This window comes from Acytostelium subglobosum, assembly GCF_000787575.1.
Source record: "Acytostelium subglobosum LB1 DNA, scaffold: scaffold2, whole genome shotgun sequence".
Classification (NCBI taxonomy): domain Eukaryota; phylum Evosea; class Eumycetozoa; order Acytosteliales; family Acytosteliaceae; genus Acytostelium; species Acytostelium subglobosum.
The window spans coordinates 347,430-373,894 of record NW_012236530.1 but is presented as its reverse complement, the minus strand read 5'-3'; the positions used below and the strand labels follow the sequence as shown (position 1 = coordinate 373,894).

General features: G+C 45.2%; 9 protein-coding genes across 9 annotated transcripts; 6 read left to right on the top strand and 3 right to left on the bottom strand.

Annotated features, from left to right (window-relative positions):
• Nucleotides 1–927: 927 nt before the first annotated feature.
• On the top strand, nt 928–3,936 carry SAMD00019534_009280 (hypothetical protein; the record flags this gene model as incomplete). Its single annotated transcript, XM_012902895.1, has 6 exons — nt 928–1,049; nt 1,150–1,288; nt 1,378–2,945; nt 3,010–3,196; nt 3,262–3,338; nt 3,405–3,936. 6 exons carry the CDS (start codon nt 928–930, stop codon nt 3,934–3,936), a joined length of 2,625 nt encoding a protein of 874 aa, XP_012758349.1.
• A 360-nt stretch (nt 3,937–4,296) lies between these two features.
• Nucleotides 4,297–6,849, bottom strand: SAMD00019534_009270 (hypothetical protein; the record flags this gene model as incomplete). Its single annotated transcript, XM_012902894.1, has 1 exon — nt 4,297–6,849. The coding sequence occupies one exon, from the start codon at nt 6,847–6,849 to the stop codon at nt 4,297–4,299; it is 2,553 nt and encodes an 850-aa protein (XP_012758348.1).
• Nucleotides 6,850–10,063: 3,214 nt separating this feature from the next.
• On the top strand, nt 10,064–11,460 carry SAMD00019534_009260 (hypothetical protein; the record flags this gene model as incomplete). Its single annotated transcript, XM_012902893.1, has 2 exons — nt 10,064–10,238; nt 10,313–11,460. Coding segments are annotated over 2 exons (1,323 nt in total), but the record flags the coding sequence as incomplete, so codon positions are not given.
• A 1,079-nt stretch (nt 11,461–12,539) lies between these two features.
• SAMD00019534_009250 (hypothetical protein) lies at nt 12,540–15,528 on the top strand (the record flags this gene model as incomplete). Its single annotated transcript, XM_012902892.1, has 7 exons — nt 12,540–12,686; nt 12,773–13,609; nt 13,793–14,158; nt 14,229–14,723; nt 14,789–14,866; nt 14,942–15,371; nt 15,482–15,528. The coding sequence occupies 7 exons, from the start codon at nt 12,540–12,542 to the stop codon at nt 15,526–15,528; spliced, it is 2,400 nt and encodes a 799-aa protein (XP_012758346.1).
• A 328-nt stretch (nt 15,529–15,856) lies between these two features.
• On the top strand, nt 15,857–17,443 carry SAMD00019534_009240 (hypothetical protein; the record flags this gene model as incomplete). The annotated part of the gene is made up of 2 exons (XM_012902891.1): nt 15,857–16,519; nt 16,814–17,443. Coding segments are annotated over 2 exons (1,293 nt in total), but the record flags the coding sequence as incomplete, so codon positions are not given.
• A 289-nt stretch (nt 17,444–17,732) lies between these two features.
• Nucleotides 17,733–20,171, bottom strand: SAMD00019534_009230 (hypothetical protein; the record flags this gene model as incomplete). Its single annotated transcript, XM_012902890.1, has 1 exon — nt 17,733–20,171. One exon carries the CDS (start codon nt 20,169–20,171, stop codon nt 17,733–17,735), a length of 2,439 nt encoding a protein of 812 aa, XP_012758344.1.
• Nucleotides 20,172–21,229: 1,058 nt separating this feature from the next.
• On the top strand, nt 21,230–22,000 carry SAMD00019534_009220 (hypothetical protein; the record flags this gene model as incomplete). The annotated part of the gene is made up of 1 exon (XM_012902889.1): nt 21,230–22,000. The coding sequence occupies one exon, from the start codon at nt 21,230–21,232 to the stop codon at nt 21,998–22,000; it is 771 nt and encodes a 256-aa protein (XP_012758343.1).
• Nucleotides 22,001–22,197: 197 nt separating this feature from the next.
• Nucleotides 22,198–25,502, top strand: SAMD00019534_009210 (hypothetical protein; the record flags this gene model as incomplete). The annotated part of the gene is made up of 3 exons (XM_012902888.1): nt 22,198–22,397; nt 22,492–24,771; nt 24,887–25,502. 3 exons carry the CDS (start codon nt 22,198–22,200, stop codon nt 25,500–25,502), a joined length of 3,096 nt encoding a protein of 1,031 aa, XP_012758342.1.
• Nucleotides 25,503–25,589: 87 nt separating this feature from the next.
• Nucleotides 25,590–25,853, bottom strand: SAMD00019534_009200 (hypothetical protein; the record flags this gene model as incomplete). The annotated part of the gene is made up of 2 exons (XM_012902887.1): nt 25,590–25,774; nt 25,844–25,853. Coding segments are annotated over 2 exons (195 nt in total), but the record flags the coding sequence as incomplete, so codon positions are not given.
• Nucleotides 25,854–26,465: the final 612 nt, after the last annotated feature.

Below are 26,465 nucleotides of genomic sequence, written 5' to 3'. Positions count from 1 at the left end.
ACAGACAGTACTGATGATGCTACAATGCCCATCCATTTATTAAATATCGATGTGCATGCATCGCTCAAATTCAGTCAAATTCATCTCACTCACCAAGTTAGCTACCTACAAACCTTGACGATTTACACACAAGGTTTGTGTCTATCTCTGTGCCTCAGAGCATGAATGATTGAATACGTGAGCAGCACGCCGTTAAAACTTTATGATAATTCCCACCTTGTATGGATGTTAGATAGATTGGTTGATTGAATGAATGATGTTAGTTTGTTTGTGTGTGTATGTGTGTTCAAGGACAGAGGGCGATTGATGCAACTATTCCGCCAGAACAGACGAGATTAAGCTCCGAGCAGCCCAATCCACAAACTACACACACACACACACCCTCTCACACACAAACACACAATCGAAACAATCAAACAAACAAACAATCAATCAATTCGTCGTCTGTTAAAGGACCTCTCATACCTGGTGCCAGGAATAACGGCATCTGTTGCTCTCACAATCTCACTCCCTCACACCGTCACACACACACACACTCTCTCGCTTTCATACATACCTCTAATTAATAGACCCTACCCGGATTGGCTTGGATTGGCTTCTTGGATTGGTCCATTCATTCATACAGGTTCAGCTCAGGTACACTCTCGACTCAGTCAGTCAATCAATCAATCAAAGGGTTACCGACACGACGACACGGACGAGTGTGAAGGTCCAACAACATCCACCCCTCTTCCTACTCTGATGTCAACTTTGAGATTGATTGTTGTTGTTCAAGAAGTCATTCTACAATCCACGTGACCGATACAATAATCCAATATACATACATACACACACATAATCAATCAATCAATCAATTCAAATCCAAATCCAATCACAATTGACAACCAGGACTGACACCCAAGCAGGGCCACCTAGACGACAATCATCATGGATGCCACCATCGTTATTGACGAACCAAATACATTGATGGAGCCAAGCAGTTCACCACCACTATCACATGTCCACAACTATCAACAACAAAGTCTGGACACATTCCACCAACATCACAAGTATGATTAGGATTAAGATTGGATTGATGTCTGGACATCCAAATAATAATAATAATACGAATAATACTAATAATCCACATCCATCATTTCAATTATTCAGCCACAATAGACAATGCGAGGATATGACACTTTATTCAAGCAATCCAGGTCTTCCAAATTATTATGTCTCTTCAGATTATGTCAACCAACTGTATAGTCTATCAACAAACTCACTCACAAACCTGGAACATCTTGTCAATGTAAGTTCCAAAAATAACAAACCATTTATGGAATTATTCCATCCCATAAATTAACATTATTTATCACACACTCTCACTAACAATAACAGATACTTAATGATAATGATGAGGTATTCAATGTCAAGTCACAGATCAAGGTTGCCAAGTCAATATTATATTCTTTCGTTGAATCCATTCATAAATATAAGCTACAGAAGGAGGGCTCTGCATCAGCTGCCTCTGACTCTTCAGCCCTGCCGATTCAATCCTCCTCCGCTTCATCCTCCTCGACGACATTTTCTTCCTCTACCTCTACCTCTACCTCTACATCCACCATCATGGACCAACATCAACAACTTGTTCCATCATCATCTTCCTCCTCTTCTTCTTCCTCATCCTCCACAACTCCACATTTCCAACCACATCCACATCATCCTACCGCAATTTTTTTGAACTCTGGCTTTGGTAACGGATCCATTACTTCCATGACATCACCATCATATCCTGTCAATATTGTAAATCCTTCACCATCTCCGCCACTTCGAACATTTTCCCCAAGCTCCTCAATCTCTCCTCCACAAGCATACTTTTTCCCTGGCACTAGCACTGGCAGCATCGTTCCAATGTCCAATCAACATAAACACACCACGTCCAACAACAACAACACCACCAACACCGCCAACAACATTAACAACATCAATAATAATAATAGCTTAAAATCACCAAAGACCAAACCAAAGAAGGCTGAGCCATACCCCACGCCAATAGTGTCACCAACACTTATTGCTCAGAAAGCTCAACACATGTCATTGTCATCGCCAATGATGCAGCCAATGCATGGTATGCCAAATCCATCACCTTCGCCACCTCCACCATTTTTCTACCACCCTGGACATGTCGCCAGTGCTGCCTCCGCCGCCTCCAACCTACTTTTTTCGTCTGCCGTCGCCGCCACAGCGGGACCTCCTCCAATTTTCATGCTGGACGACTATTCGCCAAGTATGGCTTCGTCCTCATCCGCCTCCTATGTAAATAGACCCCTGATGAGCTCCAAGCCTGTGGCCATCCAGGTGCCACAGTCGCCCGCCAGCCAAGCATTTTCCGGACAGTCTACGCCAATCTTCCTCCAGCCCACCCACCATCACCAACAACAACAACAACAACATCATCATCAACATCAACATCACACAGTGGCCAACTCATACCCGACAACAATGACATCAGTCGTTGGCCATCCTTTTATGCTCAATCATCACCATCACAACATGTCTGCACATCATCTCCATCACCCTCAACACATCCATCACAACCACGTTAATCTCAACGCGTCCTATGATGCGATCCAGACGACCATGAACCACCTGATGCTGTACACGCCATCTCCGTCACCGCCCCCAATGTTGCCTCTGTCCATGACCAGCAACACTGCCACTGCCACGGGTGCCAACCCCTATCAGATCGATTGGGCCTCTGTCAAGCTGTCACATTTTACATTCCAGTCCGAGATTGGCTCTGGCTCGTTCGGCACCGTCCGTCTCTATCGACACCTTCCCACCAACATCTCTTTCTGTCTCAAAGTGCTCAACCGAAGTCGCATCACCAACTCCAAACAAATCGAGCACATCCTCAATGAGAAGAACATCATGCTTTCCATCTCCAACCCATTCATTGTCAAGCTGTATGTATACGTCAACCTCAACCATGCGACATACATCCACTAACCTCTCAATCAACGTCATTAGGTTCGCCACATTCAAGACACGCTCATTCCTGTACTTCATCATGGAGTATGTTGGCAAGGGAGAACTTTTCAATTACATTCGCTCAGAGATGCAGTTTGAGGAAAGGACTGCCAAGCTCATCATTGCTGAGATAGTCCTGGCACTTGAGTACCTTCACAGACAGAACATCATTTACCGTGATCTAAAGGTATGTATATCCTTAGACCTGGCCCTTGCGTCTCACTCATCACTCACACATTTCAATCACTCCAGCCTGAGAACGTACTTGTCGACAACTATGGCCACATCAAACTGGCAGACTTTGGCTTTGCCAAGAGGATTGATGAGAAGTATGTACCTCACTTACGATGATGTGCCTCGGACAAGTCACTAACAAACATACCTTGCACCTACAGGACAATGAGCATGTGCGGAACATTGGACTATATGGCACCTGAGATCATGTTGTCAAAGGGACATGGCAAGGCCGCTGATTGGTGGTCTGTCGGCATCGTATTGTATGAGCTGATAACAGGCTACCCACCATTCTCACTGGATCCAGACAATGACAACAACTCACAAAGCAATATTGCCTTCTTCTTGGAGGGCGCTCGAGGCAATGCAAAGTCGGCCATCGTGGACTTCCCCTCGGGCTTCCCACATCATTGCAAAGACCTCGTTCAAAAGTTGTTGCACTATGATCCCGACAAGCGATTGGGATCCAAGCTGGATGCCGTTGAGATCAAGAACCACGCATGGTTCCATGATGTCGATTGGAATCAACTGGAGCGACGTGATTCGTTTGGACCATTCTTCCACCTGTCCAGCTTCATGTCTCAGCCACTGCCATCAGTCGAGTCAAGCATGGCACCTGGCGACATGGACATCCACGCACACTCTGAAGAAGGCAGATCAGATTCATTCGAAGGTTTCGATGGACACATCTAGCTTGTATCACTCATTAGTGTTGTAAATAAACAAACTATGGCTCGCGGATGGGAGGCAAGAGGCCCATTTGCAGAGCAACAACCAACTATCCACGTATGTCGTGAAGACGTGAAAGTATGAAGATATGCTGGAGGTAGACAAGACAAGAAGGTCAAGTGAATGAATGAATGAAAGAGTATAATTTATTACAAGGTTAGCTCGTTGGAGCAGCTTCCAAGAAGGTAGTGGTCGATCCATCATACCAGCCCACGACATGTCATTGAGTCTAACAATGACACTTGTGGAGTTGATCACGATGGATGGTGTATAGCTTGTTTGGAAGGCGAGGGGACTATAATTACTAATTACAACAGGTATATATTATGGTGAACAGTTGCCAGTTGACTGGGTATGTTGTGTGATGGCAGGTGCACTGGCGGCGAGTGGTCCGCGTCCACTGAGTATCGATGTCATTGACATCTCCTTGCGGATGGGTGCATGGCGACGCATGAGTGAGGGCTGCTTATGTCCATCCGTCAGGCAGGGAGAGGATGATGACTGTAGGTGGCTGGTGGTAGGGGAAGACGATGGCGAGCTTGAGGACGCAGAGAACGATGTCGACATAGGTGGTGAGGTGGGCGAGGGCAGTGCAGATGCTGGCATCGTTGAAGACGTGGCAATGGCCATATTGGGCAAAGATGAGCATGATAGCGTAGGCGACAGGTGACCCTTGGCCAGGAATGACTTGATCTGATTGTGTGTGAGTGAGTCGGTGCTGTAGTTCGGATGGATGGCACTGTTGGGGCTGGCAAAGAAGCGTGGGCTGTCTGTGATTGACTCCATCTCACTCTGGCTGATGTTCATTGAGGTGATGTACTGGTTCCTGCGATAGGCAGCACCAATCTCTTGTTGCAGCTCCTTCTCGATCTGATTGTGAGACACATCGACTGTGATCAGAGTGTGGTTGTGGGAGAGCAACTTGAGGATGGCCATGCCACACTTGTTGCCAAACAAGTTGCCATGCAGATTGAGCACCTCCAGTGTCCTGTTGTTCTTGAGCGACTCGGCCAGCTGAACTCCACCCTTGTCTGGGATGAAGTTGTTCTTGATCGATAGCTCACTCAGCTTGGTATTGATCTTCAGACCATTGGCAATGGACTTGAGACCACCAACATCAATCTGATTGTAGCCAAGTTGGAGAGTTTGTAGTGTTGTGTTCTTCTTGAGAGCCTTGCCCAGACTCTTGGCGCCGTCCTTCTTGATCGAGTTGGTGTTGAGTGACAGGTGCTTGAGTGTTGTGTTGGTGAGCAACGCTTCACCTATGAGGGCGGTGCCACGATCACCCAGGTCGGTCTCGTCCAAGTTGAGGTACTCAAGCTTGATATTGTTGAGTCCAAGTTGCAAAGCAAAGTCAAGTAGGCCACCAGGACCCAACTTGGTACGCGAGATGTCCAGGACGGTCAGTGTCTGATTGAGTGGCAGCGCACGAGCCAGTACCTTGCCAATGAGGTTGGAAGAGCGAGTGTTGGACATGTTGAGGTTGGTGATGGAGTGGTTGTTCTTGAGTGCGTCGGCAATGGCCACAGTCTTTTCGTAGAGGCCGTTGTTGCTAATGTTGAGTGTGCGAATGGACTCGTTGAGTTGGATAAAGTTGGCCAGCTCCTCACCATTTGCCTCGTTCAATTGGTTGGCACTTATGTCCAGGTTGTCAATATCTTGGTTGCGACTAAAGATGTCAAGGAAAGCGGCGAAGCCCTTGCGACCAAAGTTGATGCCTCCAATGTTCAAGTAGGTCAGGGGATGGATCTCGCACAGTGTGGATGAACGTGGACTGCCCTGAAGAGAGTCGCGCAGCTTCTCATCTTCAATCAAGTCATGCTCTTGGTAGCGAAGGGCCAGTGCCTCGGTGATGCGATCACCCAATGGCATATTACATGTGGACAACACACTGTGGAACAGCTTGATTGACTCGACTGTTGGAGAGTTTAGCAAAGCACGTAGCAGATCGTGGGCATCAGAGTCGGCAAAGGTCATAGAGCTGAGGTCAAGGCACTTTAGAGATGTGTTGGCTTTAATGGCGGCAGGCAGTCCGCGGAGTGGGTTGCGAGTACTATTGTTGTTAAAGTTGAGGGTTGCTATCGACTTGGACGTGGCGATGTAGTTACACAGACGCTTTGACACATCGGAGGACAGCTGGTACTCGTTGTATGATAGGTCCAAATGGGTGATGGTCTGGTTGGCCACCAGGGCCTCCAGTATGGAGTGGTTCTCGTCTTGGTCCAGACTGTTGAAGCTGAGGTTCAACCAGGTCAGACTCTTGTTGGCGCGGATAACGTCCGATATAATAGGAGACAGGCCTTCTGCACCCAAGTAGTTGTGGCTGAGGTCCAGGTTGGTGATGGTCTGCGAGGGCATCTTCAGGGCGAAGCCAAATGCAATCCAGGCATCCAAGTCCTTGATAGACTTGTTATGGCTTAGATTCAATGTGGAGATTGAGTGGCGAAGTTTGAGTGCTTCGGAAATAGTGACCAACTCTTGTGATGATGACAGACGGATTGTTAGGGACGACAGCGTCAGATATCTGGCGCAAAAGTCCTTGTAGAGTTGAGCCTGCTTCCTTGATGGAGAGCTTAGGCCTGATGATGATCCAATGCCAGACATTGTTTGTCCAATGAGGCTGTAGTTATTGTTGTTGATGTTGTTGTTAATGCCAGATGATGGCACTGATGAGAAGGGTGGTGTGCTGAGGCTGAAGTTGTAGTTGACTCCTCCACTAGTGTATGATCCGCCAGCTAGGTTGGCGCTATAGCTTGTTGAGCTGGGAGATGAAGGACAAGACAACGAGTTTGGCGAGGATATATTAGACAAGTTGATATTCTTTATCCTCATCGAGGGAATAATATTGAGTTTGTCGTTGGATGGAGAGACAATCATTTTGTTTGATCAGTGTGTTGCTTGGTTGGATGGTTGGATGGATTGTTGGTTGGATGGATGGCAGGCAGGCAAGGGTTCCGTGGCAGAGACGTAGTCAGTTTCCCAATCGGCTCAGGAAAGGTCAGGCAGTCAGTCTTTGTGATTAAGTGAGGGTGAGGGAGAGGAAGGGTTGGATCGGCAGGCCGGGGATAATTAGTCATCGATCAGAAATCAATCAAACATAAGGGAGAGAGCGGATACATACATGTTGGTTGGTTATAATATTATAATACAATTGAATTGAAGGAATGGACCGTGGCGGATAAATGTTTAAAGGATGCGGATGATTCAATCAATTAATTAATATACATATATGTATGATGATGGGATGTTGGAGAGATAATATTATATTATTATTATTATTATTATATTGTACAAGGTATGAGTTACAAGTCTTTGTTCCGTCCTTTGACTAAGAGATGAATGCTGGTTGGTGGATGGATAGATGGATGCTAGTCCGGTATTTAACAAAAAATATTGTGGAAGCTGGAGGAGCGATGAGATGAGCTATGTTGGTGTGATGGATTGATGGACGGTGCAGATGTGGAGAATGGGTCCCGAGTCGCTGGCTGATGATGACTTGTTTAGGAGGTCCTGTTGTATGTTTATGTTGTTGTTGTTGTATATATATGTATATATGTGTGTGTTGGATGATGGTTGACCGGATGGATCGGGGGCTGGACGGTGTTTAGACTGGTTGGCTAAGCTAGCTGGAAGTTGACTGGATGTGGCTGGATTGTGGCTGGCTGGCGGTGAATGTGAGTGAAATGCCGCGAATGGAACTACCCAACAACAGACACAACCGGGTGATGAGATGCAATGCGGTATATATTTGTCCAAACAAAGTGATTGAGTTAGAGAGTGAGTGAGTTGATGTATATATATATCTATGATTGTGTGTTAATGTGTTTATGTGTTTGATTGATTGAGCGTGCGAGTGTGTGTTGTTGGATGAAGAGATAGATATATTGACAACAATCAACAACAAGTGAAGTGAGTGACTGAGTTTGTGATGAGTGATTGATGAGTATGAGTATGTGGATGTTGATGATGTCGACGACGACGATTAGTTAATGTTTGATCAACTAACTGTACTTTGGATCAAGGTTATGATGACTGATGATACTGTTGACAAATCAAATAATCTAAAGTTATTATTGTTAGTGTTAGTGTTAGTGATGGCCCTTGGATGGCCTGTTGGATACGATACCGATACTGATACGATACGATAGGATAGTGATAGGTTGGTGTTAGGCGTCACAAGTACTTGGAGCTTGATCAACGTGATTTCTCCTCCTCCTTTTTGCACCTTGGAACTGCATCACCCAACCACGCGTTGCCAGACCAAGGTCAACACACACAGCCTAGCCTATGTACCCATTTATACACATTATATGATTTAAATCTGATGCAAGATGGATTGCATCCGTCTGCCATCCACTGTCCAATCCGCGAAGCCTCCGAGCTCGATGCACTGAGTTATTGGTGAGTAAGTTTACGTCGCTCTGTAGCTGTTTGTTTGTGAATCAGTGAGTGATTGAGTGATTGAGTGAGAGGAGTGATTGCTTGAGTGATTGAATGTGAGGGGTAGACATCAATAACAACATGCAACAACAAAGATGTAGTGTAGATGGAGGCAGGCCGCAGCAGGCAAGCAGAAGGTTCTGTTTGTTTGGAGAAAGAACAAGGTTGTTGTTGTAGTTGTTGTTGTTGTTGTGTTGTTGTTGTCTGTTGCTGATTCTCCAGGCAAGGGGCGTGCTGCGTCCAAAGGGTTTCAGTTCAGGCTGACGGATACGATAATGCAGCCTCTCTTTGTAGATCTCAGTGCCAGTGATGATTGAGTGTGTAGATGTAATTGATCTATCTCGCCCCTCTCACACAACCCAATTATTTGATCAGCACCCTCACACACATCACACAACTAACACACTGACTCAATCGTTATCGTCATCATCCCACACCACACCACACTACATCACCCCATTACCTTCCACTTCCTTTGGACCTGGAATACCAGTTGTTTGTTGTTTGCGATGGATCAGATAATCAACCTCCATCTATTATATCCTAACTACCAACAACCATTCATACATTAGTTGTTAACAATAAAGTTCCATCAGTGATGAAGTTAAGATCGAGACTCAATCCTGATCCCCTGGCGAATCCATCCTCAAATATTCTATTAATAATATTTTAGGTGGATCAATCTTAAAAGCTTAACTGCTCGACGGACTTATTGAAGGACGACAGATTTGAATTTCAATCATTCAGCTATCCAATCAATCAATCAATCAGTGAAGTGAACACAAAAGACGAACCCTCGCAGTGCGTCACTTTAAGTCTTTTTGTTTGTCCAACAGTCGTCAAAGATTCTAATTCTTGATTAGTAAGGTGGTCCTAAGTACTCTATTCTTGGACTTCCCTTCTAACATCACTAACCTTATCTTCTACCATTGACCAATCTCCTTTCCGGATTTTGATTTGTAGACCCAGCCACATCAACAACCATTCACCAAATATATTCTTGTAACATGTCCTTCCTAATATTAATAAAAATAATAATAATACAAATATTTGGAAGGACAAAGTTAACTTTGATCTGAGTCCTTCATAGATCGCCATCAATAGATAGTATCGAGTAGATTACTAAAGGCCATTGTTTGTTAATCATATTGAAATCTGGGTATCCCTGGGATCTTATTTGTAAACCAATAATAATAATTTGTATAAGAAATATATTTCCTACTACATGTTGTAATCTGATCACCATTATCCCCTCAACTGATAATTCATTCTCTCAATTGGTACCAATATTAGTCTTTAATGGTAATAGCATCAGGAATTCCCGAGAACCTCCCGTCACCAATTTACTATTGATTATTTTTGAATAATTTATACAGATATTTACAACTATATCATTATTTATAGATTGATTCAAATACATTACTTTATCTTTATATATACATCTACATAATATATGATTGATATTACCATATTGTACAATATCTCCAATAATGATGACAAAGTATTAACTATAATAGTGACATCATTGAAATAATTCGTTATTTTGTTATGGACTTTGAAAAAGTGAGAAGAGATAGAGATAGATAGAGATAGAGAGAATATGAGTAGTACAGCAACAACAGCAGCAGCAACGGCAGTACTCAATAAAGAGATGTTTAATAGGTCATTGTCAATAGTTGGTCTACTGGTCAACAAGTCAATGCTAAAGACATTGACTCAAGAGTTCAAAGGTTACCTATTCATAAGAGATAGGATCAAACATATAATAGACACCAACGAATCAACAGATAAGAAACTAGTACTACTAAGTGAGACACTTGCCAATCGTATGTGTATCATTAACTTGATTGATTGATTGATTGAGCGAGTTTGTGAGAGACTAATACAATCAACCTCGCAGAGTCACAACTACCAGAGAAGTTACAAACATTCTTAAAGACTAATAAGATAGAGGTTGTTGATCATAAGGTTGACTTGAATTATAACAACTTCACTTATGAGGAGGTGATGAGGAGTGTGTTGCCAGAGAACTTGCCAATACCTCATGCATTTGAACGCATTGGTCATATAGCTCATTTGAATCTAAAGGCTGAACTGCTACCATACAAGTCGGTAATAGGTCAGATCATATTGGATAAGAAGCGCCCGCAGATTAGGACCGTGTTGAACAAGGTGGGCAAGATCGACACTGTGTTCCGCACATTCAACTACGAGTTGCTGGCCGGCGAGAACGACCTCGAGGCTGAGATCAAGGAGAATGATTGTCTATTCCGATTCAACTTTGCCGAGGTCTACTGGAACAGTCGTCTGCAGTACGAGCACACCAACCTAATCAAGAAGTTCCGTCAGAGCGACGTCATAATGGACATGTTTGCGGGCGTTGGCCCATTCGCCGTGCCCGCCGCCAAGCTGAGCAAATGCACAGTGTATGCCAACGACCTCAACCCAAGCTCCGTCAAGTATATGCGCGAGAACGCTGCGAGAAACAAGGCGACGACATTGGTCGAGATTGCCAACATGGATGCTCGCGACTTTGTTCGCGACCTTGTCAGTCGCAACCCACCTATCCCATTCAACAACGTCATCATGAACCTGCCATCGACATCGATCGAGTTCCTCGACGTCTTTAGGGATGTGTTCCTCAAGCCAAACCAACCAGCGCCAATCCCGCCACCAACCATTCATTGCTACTGCTTCATCTCGGACAAGGACGACCTGGTTGCGGCCACTAAGCGTGCCGTCGAGGCCGTCATCCAGCATCCACTCCCTGCAGACACCGAGTGTATCGAGGTCAGGGACGTGTCACCAAACAAGCGCATGATGAGGATATCATTCAAAATGCCAACCATCTCTCCTGTAGTTGCAACAGATGCTACAGCTGTTGCTCAATCGGCGATCGATCAATCAAACACATTGAAGCGAAAGGAATCTGTTTTAGAGGAGGACTCATCATCAGCGACTTCATCATCTTCAACTTCAACTTCAACAACATCGACCACATCATCAGAGGTTGATGATAACAGCGTTCACAAGAAGACAAAGACTCAGTGAGTAGATTGATTGATCGACGATCAAGGATTGGAGCTGGCTCATTCAATCAACACATCGAGTCGTGTTGAAGAGTGTGTCAGCGTCAATGGAAGGACACTCTAGGGGTGTTCCTCACTCAGAGACATGGATACAGTTCAGCATCGGACGAACATTGAATCACTATCCGTCCGTCCGTTATCCCAAAAGCACCCGACCAACCGTCGAAACGGACTACCATCAGCCCATCAGTCTGTTTGTGAATTAAAATCCATCCGTCAATCCATCCATCCAACAATCCATGGATTAGAATAGATGGATGGTTGTTCGTCGTTTCCACCTTCACATTCACACATCCCCATTTCCACGTATCGTCCGTCCGTCCAACAACACCATTCTCTCTCTCTCTCATCAATGTTGCGCCAGACGACCTCAACTAACTCTTCTCTCTCTCTTATTCATGCAACAAGGTTGCTTAACATAATGGTCTGGATGGTCACATCAGCAACAATAAGGTCATTATAAGGGTGATCATGTGATTGATTGACTGATGGTGGTGATGAGTGTGTGAGAGTGTTGTCGCCGACTTGTGTTGGCACCACTTAACAACAACACACTCACGCCACACATAGTCAACAACACACCCAACCCATCAATCAATCAATCACTTATCCTTATCCTTCCATTTAAGGAGGAGACGACTACAGGAACGGGTGATCTAACCAAGATATGTGATGCTGATGTTTGATTGGCATTAATGTGATGTGGTGTACCAATCCAGCTCAATCTGACTTGGGTGGTCCGACATATCCCTGTTTCAGGTGTGTCATCCATCACACTTGCTTGTATGTTCTTAGTGAGTGATCATTAGAATGAATGAAGAGTGTTATCGATCAGCTAACCAAGTTAGGTAAAGACCATCTCCTAGCCATCCATCCATCCATCCATCCATCAAACAATCAATCAATCAATCAAGCAATCAATCATTCTCAGTTCTAGCTTAACCCTTTATTTGTAGATAGTAGAGATAGTAGTAGTTTATAGATAGATACAAGATACATAACTACTTGACTTGAACACAAGTAAACACAACTCAGACGATGAACAAATATACCGTTGTCAAGGTTATTGGAGTTGGAAGCGAAGCCAAGGCCATCCTTGTAAAAAAGAATGACAACGATCAACTCTTTGTCATCAAGCAGCGAACATTCTCAACTCTGGAAGATGCCAACGAAGGTCTAAACGAGGTATGTTTGGTCAAAATTTGATTGATTGATGGATTGGAATGATTCCAAATATTGAAGGATTGATTGATTGACCCGATCCCCCCTAGGCCATGTCATTGGCCAAGTTTCAACACGCTAGTATAGTTAGGTTCGAGGAGGTATTCATAGAGAAGAATGGAGCAACTCATAATCTGTGTATTGTGATGGAGTATTGTGATGGCGGTGATCTGATGGAGTTTATGATCAATTTAATATTGGCTGGAATGGTGGATACTACAACTCATAATTCAAACTCACCTGGTGGTGGAGGCCCAGCATCAATACGATGTAGGGATCGCGATACTCCTCCACCATGTGCATCACCGCCATACTCATATGCCACCGATGAGTTTGAGACCACCTACGACTCAACATCCTACGACTCATCATCATCATCCTCATCATTGACATCCAGCAGTTCATACTTGCCCTCGCCACCAATGTCCACCGCATCAACATCCCAAGCCAAGACTACCAATGGTCAATCAATCACAATACCAAGATTGGATCAGGTTAGCATGATGTCACCAGTACTTCTTTCATCTCCAACTCCTTCGACACCAGATACTCCAGATGAATATGCGATCAGACATGCATCACGTGAACAACAGATACAGAGGATACAGCAACAATATAATTGTGCACCATTACATCTAAATATCATTACATCGCCTCAACAATCACCGGCTGTGGCACCTCAGATGTCAAACAATGGAGCACAGAGGACACCATCACCAAAGAAGACTGTCTCCAAACCAACATGGTTCCGGAAGTCCAAAGGAGTGAAGCCGCCTCCCAAAGAATTCTCAATCTCATCAGACGAAGTGCCCGTCTCACCGACATCACCATCAAGTATCACACGAAGTAGTGGAGAGAAGATGGCCAGGATACTGATCCCATCAAAGGTATTTATTTATTCATCATTGATCGTCATTCAAAGGAACCATTCCAATACTCACACACTCAAACACACGATCAATCACTCAATCAATCTCTGGAACGATTCAAATAATCAACCACTAATTCACTCGGTCAATCACTTCTGGAACTATTCCATCACTCACTCCATCACTCAATCAATCAATCAGATACTTTATGGATGGATTTATCAGCTGTGCCAGGCAGTTCAATCGATACATAATTCACATGTGATTCATCGCGATCTGAAATCGGAGAACATATTCTTATCAGATTATAAGGTCAAGATTGGTGACTTTGGATTGGCAACAAGATTCGAGAATCCAGTCAAAGGAATAGCAGGAACATATTACTATTCATCACCAGAGATATTGAACAACAATTCATATTGTAGACCAGCAGATATTTTCTCACTTGGTTGTATTATATATGAGATGACCACTCTCCACTTGTTACCTTTAACCAAAAGATGCATTGCCGAGGAGTTGCTGGCCGGAACATTCGACCCATCAAGGTTTAGAAGGGAGTTCCCACATGTAAGTTACCTTGGAACTATTCCACCATCACTCGATAACTTACACTCAATCAATTCATCAAAATTTATAGGAACACTTACAGTTGGCCGAGATGGTCTTGAAGATGTTGGATCCGAATCCTGACTCAAGACCATCAATAGACTTGGTGTTACAGAATAAGATATTTGATGGATTCAAGACAAAGTCGACATTGATCACAACAAAGCCAAACCCATCACCAGAGATAGCAGCTTCATTATCAACATTTTCAATCACTTTTCATGGTGGAGTGAGGAAGCAGTTGGATAGGAGTGAACTGGGGCGTGCTGCCGCTGTGCTAGCAGAGGCATATAGGATGGATCCGCGATTCGCATGGATAAACGGACTTGGAACAAACAGTATGATGAATGACACTAGCAGCATTACAAGCAAACAATCAGATTGTTCACCAGACTTTGAGGGTATTGGAAACATGAACGATGTGTCCAAAGACAACCTGGACATTTACGACGATGGATTGAACATCCGGAATATATTCTTCACAGCAGCTCTACACATAATGTTCAAAGAAGGTTACATTATTTGGGTAATTATATCCATCAAACATTCATTCTGGAAATTTAACTAACATGTCTGGACATCAATCTTTAGGGATACTACAACTCACAGAATGTATTAAGTGGAGTAGCATGTTGGATACCTCCAAATGCCAGCAAGAGAGTGCCAGTGGTATGTACTCGATCACTCATTCAATCACTCAATCACTCATTCACTCACTCGCCAATCAATCAATCACAATTATAGTTCATGGGCAAATTGTTTAAACTATTACCAAAGCTTGGTATTAGGAATGCTTATAGGATTAGGAAGTTGATGTCGATTGTGAACTGTGTATTGATGAAGGCACATGCAGTATCAGAACAGCCACATCAATATCATTTGGCATACTGTGGCGTTACAAAGGACAGTCGATCCAAAGGAATTGGAAGATATCTCTTGTCACCAGTGTTGGAGTGGAGTGACTTTGCCAACGTTGGCTGCAAGACACTGGTGATGAAACAGCGCTCGATACCATTCTTTATGAAGATGGGCTTTGAGATGTCCTACGAGATCAAGGGCAGTCTGTTGCCCAAGGGCATGGAGGTCGTGTGGGTGATGGAGCGACGACCCAAACCACGTGCCGGCAACGGTGTCTGTGAGCCCGGTTCAGCAGCACATCTCCAACAACAATCAAGTAATCTACATCAACAAGCCATCAACAACAGTTATCATCATCATAGTTCACCAGGTGGCAACAGGAGACATCATCAGCATCACCAACAACAACAACTACGACAACAACAGATGATGATGAGTTCAAGTCCTTAAAGCATGTGTTTATGACGATGTAGTTTGTTTGCAAACTTACTAGTAATACAAGTTGATTGATTGATCGACATTATATGAACAACGTTGAATTTGAAGTAGTTGACAACAGATATTAATATAGTACATGTTCATGAAGAAGTCACGTGAAAGTGAATGTTGAAGTTAGGTAATCTCGAAGAAGTGGAACTTTTGTTTTCGATTCCACCCATCAGGTTGCACTCAAGTTGTATGTTGTTAATTCTAGAAACATTTGGATTTGACACAGAATGGTTGGATTATCACTTATATTTCATTTTGTTACATTTATTCATTCAAAAGAGAGATAATTATTATTATATTTATTATATAATAATGAATATGGACGATCCGAATATTCAACAACAACATCCTCATAATGATCATCATTACATACAAGGTTGTGCAGATGATGAATCAGATACACACTTAAGAACAACTACGACGACGACAACGACAACATCCTCGAACAATAATAATAATAATCTAGATAATGATAATGAAGATGTTGATGATGATGTAGTTGATGCTGCAGAATCATTATCAAGCATAAATCAAACATCATTAGAGACAACAACAACAACAGCAGCATCAATGCAACCAACAACATCAATGTCATTATCATCATCAAATGTAAACATTGATTCAGTTGATTTGGATGCAATTGATGATGCAGCAGTAGTAGCATCAATCAAAGATGAGAGTGGCACACATCAACATCATCAACATCAACAGAATACAGCAAGTCTGAGTAGCATTAACAATAGTAATGCAAGCGAGGTGATCGACCTCGATGACGAAGACCTCGTGGTTGTCGGAGGTGACTTGAACCCAATATATCCAGTGCCCTCAAGAGGTTTATCCCGTAGTTATACATTTAGCGATGATGAAGACGATGACAACGACCATGGTGGTGACGACGAAGAAGATGATGAGGACCTTAGAATATATCAACATATTAATCAACTTAATCAACAACATGCACACGACTTTGAAGAGGAGGACTACATATTATCACGTCAACAATACTTTAATACAATTCAACAACAACAACAAATGCTACTTCAACAACAACAACAACTTCAACGACAACAAGCAGCAGCCCAACCACAATCACAATCACAGGGACCAGAGTAAGTTGTGACGTGACAATCAATCATACTCACTCACTCACTCACTAACTAACTAACTCGATCAATCAATCAATCATAATCTAGTTGCATTGATTTAACTGATGACACTGTTGAGCAGGTGCCAGTGAACACACTGCCACCATTCTTATTGCCACCGACAATGTCTAACAGACCTATTCAATCACAGTACCAGGATATTTATGGTCATGCTCATGGTCACAACCATGGCAATCGAAGAAACAACAACAATATGGTCATATTCAATGTCATCAGTCAGAACCCAGACGTCATGTGGTACTCCAACAACAATAGTTCATGGGTCTCGCAACAACATCAACATCCTCGCGCTCCTCGTCCCTTTGCCCCATTCGTACCATTGCAGCAGCCTCAAGTGCGCTCAAACAACCCTCATTCATATGTAAATAGCGAAGAGTTCAAAGGTATCATGAACGAGAACAGTGATGATGAGTACGAAGAAGACGACGAGGGATCAGCCGCCAACAAGGACAATGAGAAGGAGAACAAAGAGAAGAGTGAAGAGGCACAGCCAAAGGTATCGGTAACAGGCTCAAAGTCATCAAATGGCTCCACCAGCCCCAACAAGAAGAAAAAGAAGAAGCTTAGACCTTCATGTCCAATCTGCTATGAGAAACCAGAGAATGTTGTGTCAACGACATGTGGTCATCTGTTCTGTATGGCCTGTATACAGAATGCTCTGAAGAGGAAGAAGAACTGTCCAATCTGCTCCAAGAGGCTCAATGGAAGCACACCCTACCATCCCATCTACTTCTGATCAAGATGCCCACTGCACCTTGCAAGGTCTCCATGACGACCACTTCACTCTCTGCATTACTCTGCTGACTTGGGCATTACTATCCCATCCCCTCTCTCCTTACACTCTTTGGCGCACACTTTACACAGGACATTGACTCACTGATATGTTGGTTCAAGCGCAACAACTACAACAACTTCAACAACTACAAACCCAACAGATGGGAATAAATGATGATGCACTCTCCTCAATAGCATTGTGGAGATGCTCTCGCCAATACAAAGGAAACACAGGGTAACATGTCACTTTATTTGCCTTCAACAACATCGGCTGCAACAGCCATGGTACTGTTGGAATTCTTGGCCAGTAGGTCCTCAACATACTGCTTGGTAAAGTCGGAGAATGTTTCCTTCTTGGGCGGGTATCGATCCTCACCCATCATCTTTAGGAACTTCTGCACATCCACGGTGATGGTGGCAGCCTTGACTGCCCTATTGATTGCATCAAATGTATCCTTTGGCAATTGATAACCTCTGTAACTATTCTGCATCCTGTCAATCAGTTGCACCAGATGATTTGGTCGCTTCTCCAACATGGCCACAACCATGGTGAAGTACTTGGGGTTGAAGATGCCAGAGGTCGCGTTGATTGCGTTGGTCAGGTTGTCCGTGTCGCCAAGTTTGTTAAAGTGTAGTATCAGTGCATAGTAGAACTTTTGGGGATCTGCTGTCAGCCCGGGGAGTAGTCTCTCCCATTCGGCAAGCTGGCCAACATTGGTCAATGAGTGTTTGTGAGCTACAATACCAATACCCGTGCAGATGGCCTCGACTTGAAGATCGGTGCATCGAGACCACATCTCCTTGGCCTCATCCATCTGACCATGTGATGACAAGTACTCGGCAGCGAATGTAGTTGAAAGGGATTGGATTGCGTTCAACTTGGGCGATGTGCTCAATGACTTGATAAAGTTGAACATCTTGAGAGCCAACTCCTCGGTGATCAAAGCATCGCGCTGCTCCTTATCCAGTAGGACGTACTTGGAGTACATTATCCCGTTGGGCGATAGGAGTAGCTTGATATTGTTGGTCATCATGTGGTCCAACAGTCGATTGGCCAACTTGTTGGCCTCGGGCTTGTCGGCGAACCATAGACCAGAGAGTAGTTGGTTCAAGAAAAATATGTTGTTGCGATGGAATGGAGCGGTCGTGTTCATTCTACGCAAGGTCGCCTCCAGATCATACATCATTGGCTGTTGGTAGTCGTTTGGATGATAGAGAATGGCGCGATGCTCTCTTGAGCAGAAGTGTTGCTCGAGGAACGTCAAGAAGCTGGCGCTGTCATTGGCGCGCAACCTGATGGCAGCCTCCATCATCAACGTTCCACATGGTATCCTCTTGTCCATGGTCTCAGGTTTCTTGAACACCTTGGCCAGTGCATCCCTCACAGCGTCGTTGTCTGTTCCCTGAAGGGCCTTCTGCAGGGCCAACTCCTCGTCGTTGGGCGGGCGCGAGCCTCGCTTATACTCGCTGCGATTCTCGAATGTTTCCACGTCATTGTCGATGGCCAGTCGCGACAGTCTGATATCATGCTCGCGCCTCGTGTCCATATTGAGCACCTGCTTGAGCTTGCTCCAATGATCCATGAGCTCGACCTGATTGTGCACCTTGTGATACGTGATGAAGCTGAACAGCGTGTGTATGTTGGGCTGCAGATTGTACTCTTCGATGAGTCGTCCGTACCAGAGCAATGCGTGCTCATACTTGTCCATGTGCAAGTAGAATCGGATGATAAAATTGATTGTGGTGCCAACATCAATGTTTCGCTGCTTCATGACGGTGATGATTTGCTGGGCAAACTTGCGACGCTGCTCGTTTTGCGAGAACTCATTCAACACGATGGTCTTGGCAACCATGGGCAGCTGCGTGCTGTCAAACTTGCGGTAATAGTCCACCAGCAGCGGGATGTACTGCGTCTTGTTCAGCTTGATGAGCAGGTCGAGCAGGGGCTGAATCAAGGTGATGGGCGCAAAGAAGCCGGCCGCCTGCATCTCGGGCAGCCACGACATGGCATACTCATAGTCGCCGCGCTTGATGGCATATTCCATGAACTGCTCGTAGGCCCTGAAGAAGGGAACATTGTTCTGATCGAGGTACAGGTTGTAAATGAGTCGCGCCTGAACCAGATTGTTGATGGACAAGTAGTACTCGATGAGGTTGCCCACGAGTGTGCGCTCCGGGTTGGCCAGCAGGCCCTGCTCGCGCAGCTTCTCCAGCACGTACTGCTCGTTGAGGCCGGCCTCACGCACCGACTTGAGGAAGAAGGGGAACTTGCTCGATGAGAGGAACGAACGGTACTTAACGATGCGCTCCAGGAAGAAGGTGCTCGCTTCCACGTGGCGGCCATGCTTGATGTAGTACACGATAAAGTAGCTGAATGGCCAGATGAACTCCTGGCTCACCTCCGCCTGCAAGTTGTTCTCGTGCAGTCGTAGCAGGTCCATCGCCTTCTTCTCCTGGCCCAGGGCAAGGTGGGCGTTCACCATGACACTGGAGAGGGACGTGTGCATCGAGATGGCCTTGGGATAGTCGCGACCGAGCAATGAGGACAAGTATCGTTTGTAGAGTTCGTTGTCAGTCGAGCGATCGATCAGGTCGACCAGCTTTGAGATCACAATGTCCAATGTAAGGATTGAGCTCGATGGCAGACTCAGCAAGTCATTCGCCAAGTTGAACATACTAGCCTCCATTATCAAGTTTGCCAAGTAGTTGGTGTAGGCGACCTTGTGCTCGCTCTCCAATCCATTGATCAAACTAACGAGTGGAGGAAATGCATGATCTGGTCTATTATGTTTGAGTAGATTCCTTGCGTATTGTTTGAAGCTAATGTATGTTTGAGTGTGTCCATTGAGTGGCGTGGTGTGGCATGGCGAGGGAGTGGCTGTGGCGTTAGTGTCAAGCGCAAATATGTTGTCTTGTGCGTTGGTGATAGTTACATTATCGGACCCTCTCCTTCTGGATCACTCTGTATCTCTTGCTCAATCTCTTTGATTGAAATGGGTAATCTATGCTGTGGATTATTATTATAATAGTTGCTGTTGTAGTTTGGAGTATGAGTCCTTGTGCTTGTGTTTGTGTTTGATGATGATGTCTTTGTCTGTGACCGTGAAGATGAAGTTGGGATTGGATTGTTGGTCCTTGGTTTTGAATGTGATGATGATGATGATGATGAGTTATAATTGTTCTTTGTCTTTGGTGTAGTCTTCGTAGTCTTTGTTGCTGTTGTTGTTTTTGTTGTATATGATTGATGATGCACTAGAGGTGTGACGATTGATTGATGACCAATTCTGAGTTGATGTCCTAATAATGATTGAATTGAACTACTACTAATACTACTAGTAGTAGTATAGTAGTAGCGTGATATTATCCTTGACGTTAACATTATATATATATATCAAACTATCAACCAACCATTAATGATCAATAGTGTTTCAAACGAATACAGGACAGCTGAACCGAACGAAAGTTTGAAACTTCTGGAAGTCCGGAATGATGTGATTGTGATTGATTTGAGCTAAAGTGATCTACACAATGGATAGGGGTTGGGAACTTGAACAAAGTGCACTTTATTCCAACTCATCAATCAACATCATAATATTTATATTAATAATAATAATATTACTTCAATGTAAGTATTCATCAGGATGTGACAAAGTCATCAGTCAAGTCAGTAGATTGTTGATTGACCATGATATTCAATCAATCAAACAATCAAATCAAATCAAATCAATCATATCAAATCAATCAGATGTCAACTGCTGCAGCATTCAAATTGGTGTTGGTACGTCATGGTGAGAGCACTTGGAACAAGGAGAATCGTTTCACTGGTTGGACTGATGTAGAGTTGTCAGAGAAGGGCGTGCAAGAGGCTGGTAACGGAGGCAGACGTCTGAAGGAGGAGAACTTGCACTTTGACATTGCCTACACTAGCGTGTTGCAGCGTGCCAACAAGACATTGGACATCATCTTGAACGAGCTCAACCAAAAGGATATCGTTCCCATCAGATCGTGGCGTCTCAACGAGAGAATGTACGGCGCCCTGCAGGGTCTCAACAAGTCCGAGACCGCCGCCAAGTACGGCGACGAGCAGGTGCTCGTCTGGAGACGTTCGTACGATGTGCCCCCACCCGCCCTCGAGCCAACCGACCCCCGCGCACCAGTCAACGACCCAATCTACAAGGACGTCGACCCAAAGCAGCTCCCACTGACCGAGTGTCTCAAGGACACCGTCGAGCGTTTCCTGCCCTTCTGGAACGAGACTGTCGCGCCATCGATCAAATCAGGCAAGAAGGTGATCATTGTCGCTCACGGCAACAGTATCCGTGCTCTCATCAAGCATTTGGAAAACATCTCTGACAAGGACATCGTCGGAGTTGAGATCCCCACCGGAATCCCACTCGTCTACGAGTTGGACGCCGACCTCAAGCCAATCAAGCCACACTACTACCTTGCTGACGAGAGTGTCCTGCATGCCGCTCAGCAAGCTGTTGCCAACCAAGGTAAGGCCAAGCAGAACTAAGCATCATCCCTTAGTTCCTTGTGATTCCACACGCTCCATTAGTTCATTCAATCAATCAATCATTCGTGGACTTTGAAAGAATTGAAAGAAACGAGCAAAATTAAAAAAACGAGGACTTGTTCAAACTCTCGTCTCATTCAATCATTCATTTATTCATTCATTTCTTGTGATCATACAGATAATATATAATAATAACAATGGTTAGAAAGAAGATTGATAACAGGATTAGAACATTGATTGAGAATGCAGTTGCAACAAACCATCGTTCATTCTTTGTGATCGTTGGTGACAATGGCAAGGACCAAGTACCCAACCTCCACTACATCCTTGCCAAGTCTGTTGTCAAAGCACGTCCAACAGTACTATGGTGTTACAAGAAAGAGCTAAGCTTCTCAAAGTATGTCGTATATATATACATCAATCACTCACTCACTCACTCAATCAATCATACTCACTCGCTCACTCAATCATTCAATCAATCAACTCCAAAGATACAAACAAAAGAAGATAAAGATGAAGGAGAGAATGAAGGCTAATGGAACAGCTACGACGAATGGTGAGGACCCATTCGATGTGTTTATCTCGACGACGAATATTAGATATACTTATTACTCCGAGACTCATAAGATCTTGGGTAACACCTTTGGCATGGTGGTGTTGCAGGACTTTGAAGCGATCACTCCCAACTTGTTGGCGCGAACAATCGAGACGGTCGAGGGTGGTGGCATGGTCATCCTGTTGCTGCGCACAATGACCTCGCTCAAACAGCTCTATACGATGGCCATGGACGTGCACAGCCGCTTCCGCGACGACGACGAGAAGAACGACGTCGTGTGCCGCTTCAACGAGCGTTTCTTGTTGTCACTCGGCAAGTGCAGCCAATGTCTGGTAATGGACGACGAGCTCAACATCCTGCCAATCTCCACAGCATCACGCACGATCGTGCCGATCACCGCGGCGTCAGAGGCCCCCGGCGCAGCCGAGCTGCGCGAGTTCAAGGAGTCTGTTCGCGACACAGAGGTGGCTGGCGAGCTCATCGAGGCGACTCGCTCACTCGACCAGGCCAAGGCCGTGCTCACATTCATCGACGCCGTCTCAGAGAAGACACTTCGCTCGACCGTCACACTGACGGCCGGTCGTGGTCGTGGCAAGTCCGCCGCACTCGGTCTGGCCATCGCCGGTGCCGTGGCTTTTGGCTACTCCAACATCTTTGTCTCTTCACCAGCACCAGAGAACTTGGTCACCCTGTTTGAGTTTGTGTTCAAAGGCTTCGACGCACTTGGCTACCAAGAGCACGTGGACTACGAGCTGGTCAAGTCGACGAACCCCGAATTCCACGACGCCATTGTGCGTGTCAACATCTTCCGCGCTCATCGCCAGACCATCCAATACATCCAGCCATCCGATCACCAGAAGCTGGGCCAGGCCGAGCTGGTCGTCATTGATGAGGCTGCCGCCATTCCTCTGCCATACGTGCGCTCGCTCCTGGGTCCATACCTCGTGTTCATGTCGTCCACGATCAATGGTTACGAGGGCACTGGTCGCTCGCTGTCGCTCAAACTCATCCGCCAGCTGCGTGAGCAGTCGGGCACTACCAGCGGACCCGCCGCCGCCACCAACACTGGCCGTGTGCTGCGTGAGATCCAACTGTTGCAGCCCATTCGTTACGCAGCTAATGATCCAGTCGAGTCGTGGCTCAACACACTGCTGTGTCTCGACGCTACTGTGGCCCCGCCCGCCACATCTGGAGGCTGCCCACATCCCTCCACATGCCAGCTCTACTACGTCAACAGGGACACATTGTTCTCATTCCACAAGGCGTCCGAAGCATTCCTGCAGAGCCTGGTGGCACTCTTTGTCGCAAGCCACTACAAGAACTCACCAAATGACTTGTTGCTAATGTCCGACTCGCCAGACCACCACCTGTACGTCTTGCTCGGTCCAATGAACGAGGAGACGGGCGGTCTGCCCGAGATTCTTTGCGCGATCCAGGTCAGTCTCGAGGGTGAGATTGCCAAGGAGGCCATCCTCAACAGCATCAAGAAGGGATACCAATCATCTGGCGACCTCATCCCATGGACACTCACACAGCACTTCCAGGACGAGGACTTCCCACGACTCTCTGGCGCCCGCGTAGTTCGCATCGCCACTCACCCAGACTACCAAAAGATGGGCTACGGCTCAAAGGCACTCGACATCCTCACACAATACTATCAAGGCGAGATCACCTCACTCGATGACAACGACAATGACAACGACTCAGAGGACGACCAATCAAACAAACAACAACAGGACAACGAGGCGATGGAGGGTGGCGACTTGCAATCAGAGGTCATCAGACCAAAGAAGAACCTGCCGCCACTGTTGTACAAGTTGACAGAGCGCAAGCCAGAGAACCTGCACTACATGGGTGTGTCATACGGTGTGACCGCCCAGCTGTATCAGTTCTGGTCCAAGTCAAAGTACCTCCCCGTGTACCTGCGCCTCTCATCAAACGAGATCACTGGCGAGCACACATGCATTATGTTGCGCGAGCTCAAGAACTCACACAACGCGACCGTGGCCTCGGCAGGCTGGCTCGAGTCCTTCTACCAGGATTTCCGCAAACGCTTTGGCAACCTGCTCGGCTACGACTTCCGCTCATTCTCGTCGTCTCTGGCACTCAACATCATGCAGGACGTTTTCGCCGCGTCACAGGCGGCCGAAGTCTCACTAAGCAGCGCCGAGCTGGACCTGATGTTCTCGAGCTACGACCTCAAGCGTCTAGAGTCGTACGCCAACAACATCGTGGACTTCACCGTCATCATTGACATGCTGCCAATCATTGGCAAGCTGCTGTTTGGTGGTAAGTTGAACGAGGTGCGCAACAACCTGTCGATGTTGCAGTCCCGCCGTACTGCTGGCCATGTCGCTGCAGCACAAGACCGTCGACCAGCTCCACTCCGAGCTGCAGCTGCAGAACAACCAGATCATCTCGCTCTTCTCACAGACGATGCGAAAGGTGTACCAGGCACTGCGCGCCGTCAAGCAGAAGGGTCTGGACGAGTCGCTGCCCAAGCCCAAGATCGCCGCACCACGCAGTGGTCTGTTGTCATCGTTCAAGGGTGACCTGGACGACAGCTCGATGATCCCACTGGCACAAGACATGGAGTCAGAGCTGGAGCTTGGCGCCGAGGATGTCAAGAAGAAGATGCAGGCCAAGTGGATGGAGGACGACAAGGAGTTGGCACAATACGCGATACAGGGTGACGACGAGGAGTGGGACAAGACCTTAAAGTCAGGCAAGATCCCAACATCAGTGAGCATCAAGACAGTCAAAAGAAAGTTGGACGACGATGAAGATGAGGAGGAGGACGACAAGAAAAAGAAGAACAACAAGAGCGGAAACAACAACAAGACTGTAAAGAGATCTTCCACTGGAGGACCTGGCAGAGGTGGTGCATCTTTCCGTGGTGGCAAGCCCAAGTCAAATGCTGGAGGAGGTGGAAAGACAAGGAAATAAAATAAAATAAAATAATATTTGTCTTTACAAGAATGAATGAACTCATCAAAGAGTCATTAGAGTGTATTTAGAAGTTAATGAGATTTAAAGACGTGCAACAATATCGATTGGGGCAATAGTAAGAAGACCTGGTATGATAACGCTACCATGGACATCTGCATCAATCAGTGCAATTGAGTTTGAAGATTGAGTTCCACCAACTAATTTGGTAGTCTGAACCTGGCTATTGTTCACAGAGTTGGAGGTCATACCAGAGAGGTTGGCAAGTGATTCTTAATTGGAAAATATATTATTAATAATTTATTTTCTTCAATATTCTTTTATTTCTTTTGGATACTTACTGTACAACATTGTTTTAATTGTTTAATTGATTGATTTAGGTATAGATCTAAAGTATTTAATTTGATTTGATGATATTAATAATGACCAAAGTTTGATCATTTTATAGTCTTTGGAAGATATATTAACGAGCGATTGATCAGAAAGAGAGACATGTGATCTAGATGAGGATCAATATTAATAATCAAAGAATAATTTTAATATACTTATTATTTGTTTGAATGGTTGTAAATATATTGCCATCATCACCCCCATGACAACTTCTCGCCCACTAAACTCCAGCAGACGTTTAAAGTCATTCGCATTTCGATTCTGTACGATATGGCACAATTAAGTTAGACTACAAAATAGAATCATGTTAATATATATTGTACAATTATTTCAATCAGTTAAATATATTAATAAATACATGCAAAACCTGTGGAACGCTTCTTTGATTCAAATAATCATATTGATGATGATAATGTTTCTTGAAGAGAACGATCTTGTTCACCAAGTATTGTTAATAACCATGTGTGCTCTCGCTCAATTGTCCTTATTCTTTGTATGAAGATATAAGGAGACATGTAAATATGACTCTGATGGTTGTCTAACTCTCACCCCAAATCTCCCTCACTTCATGTT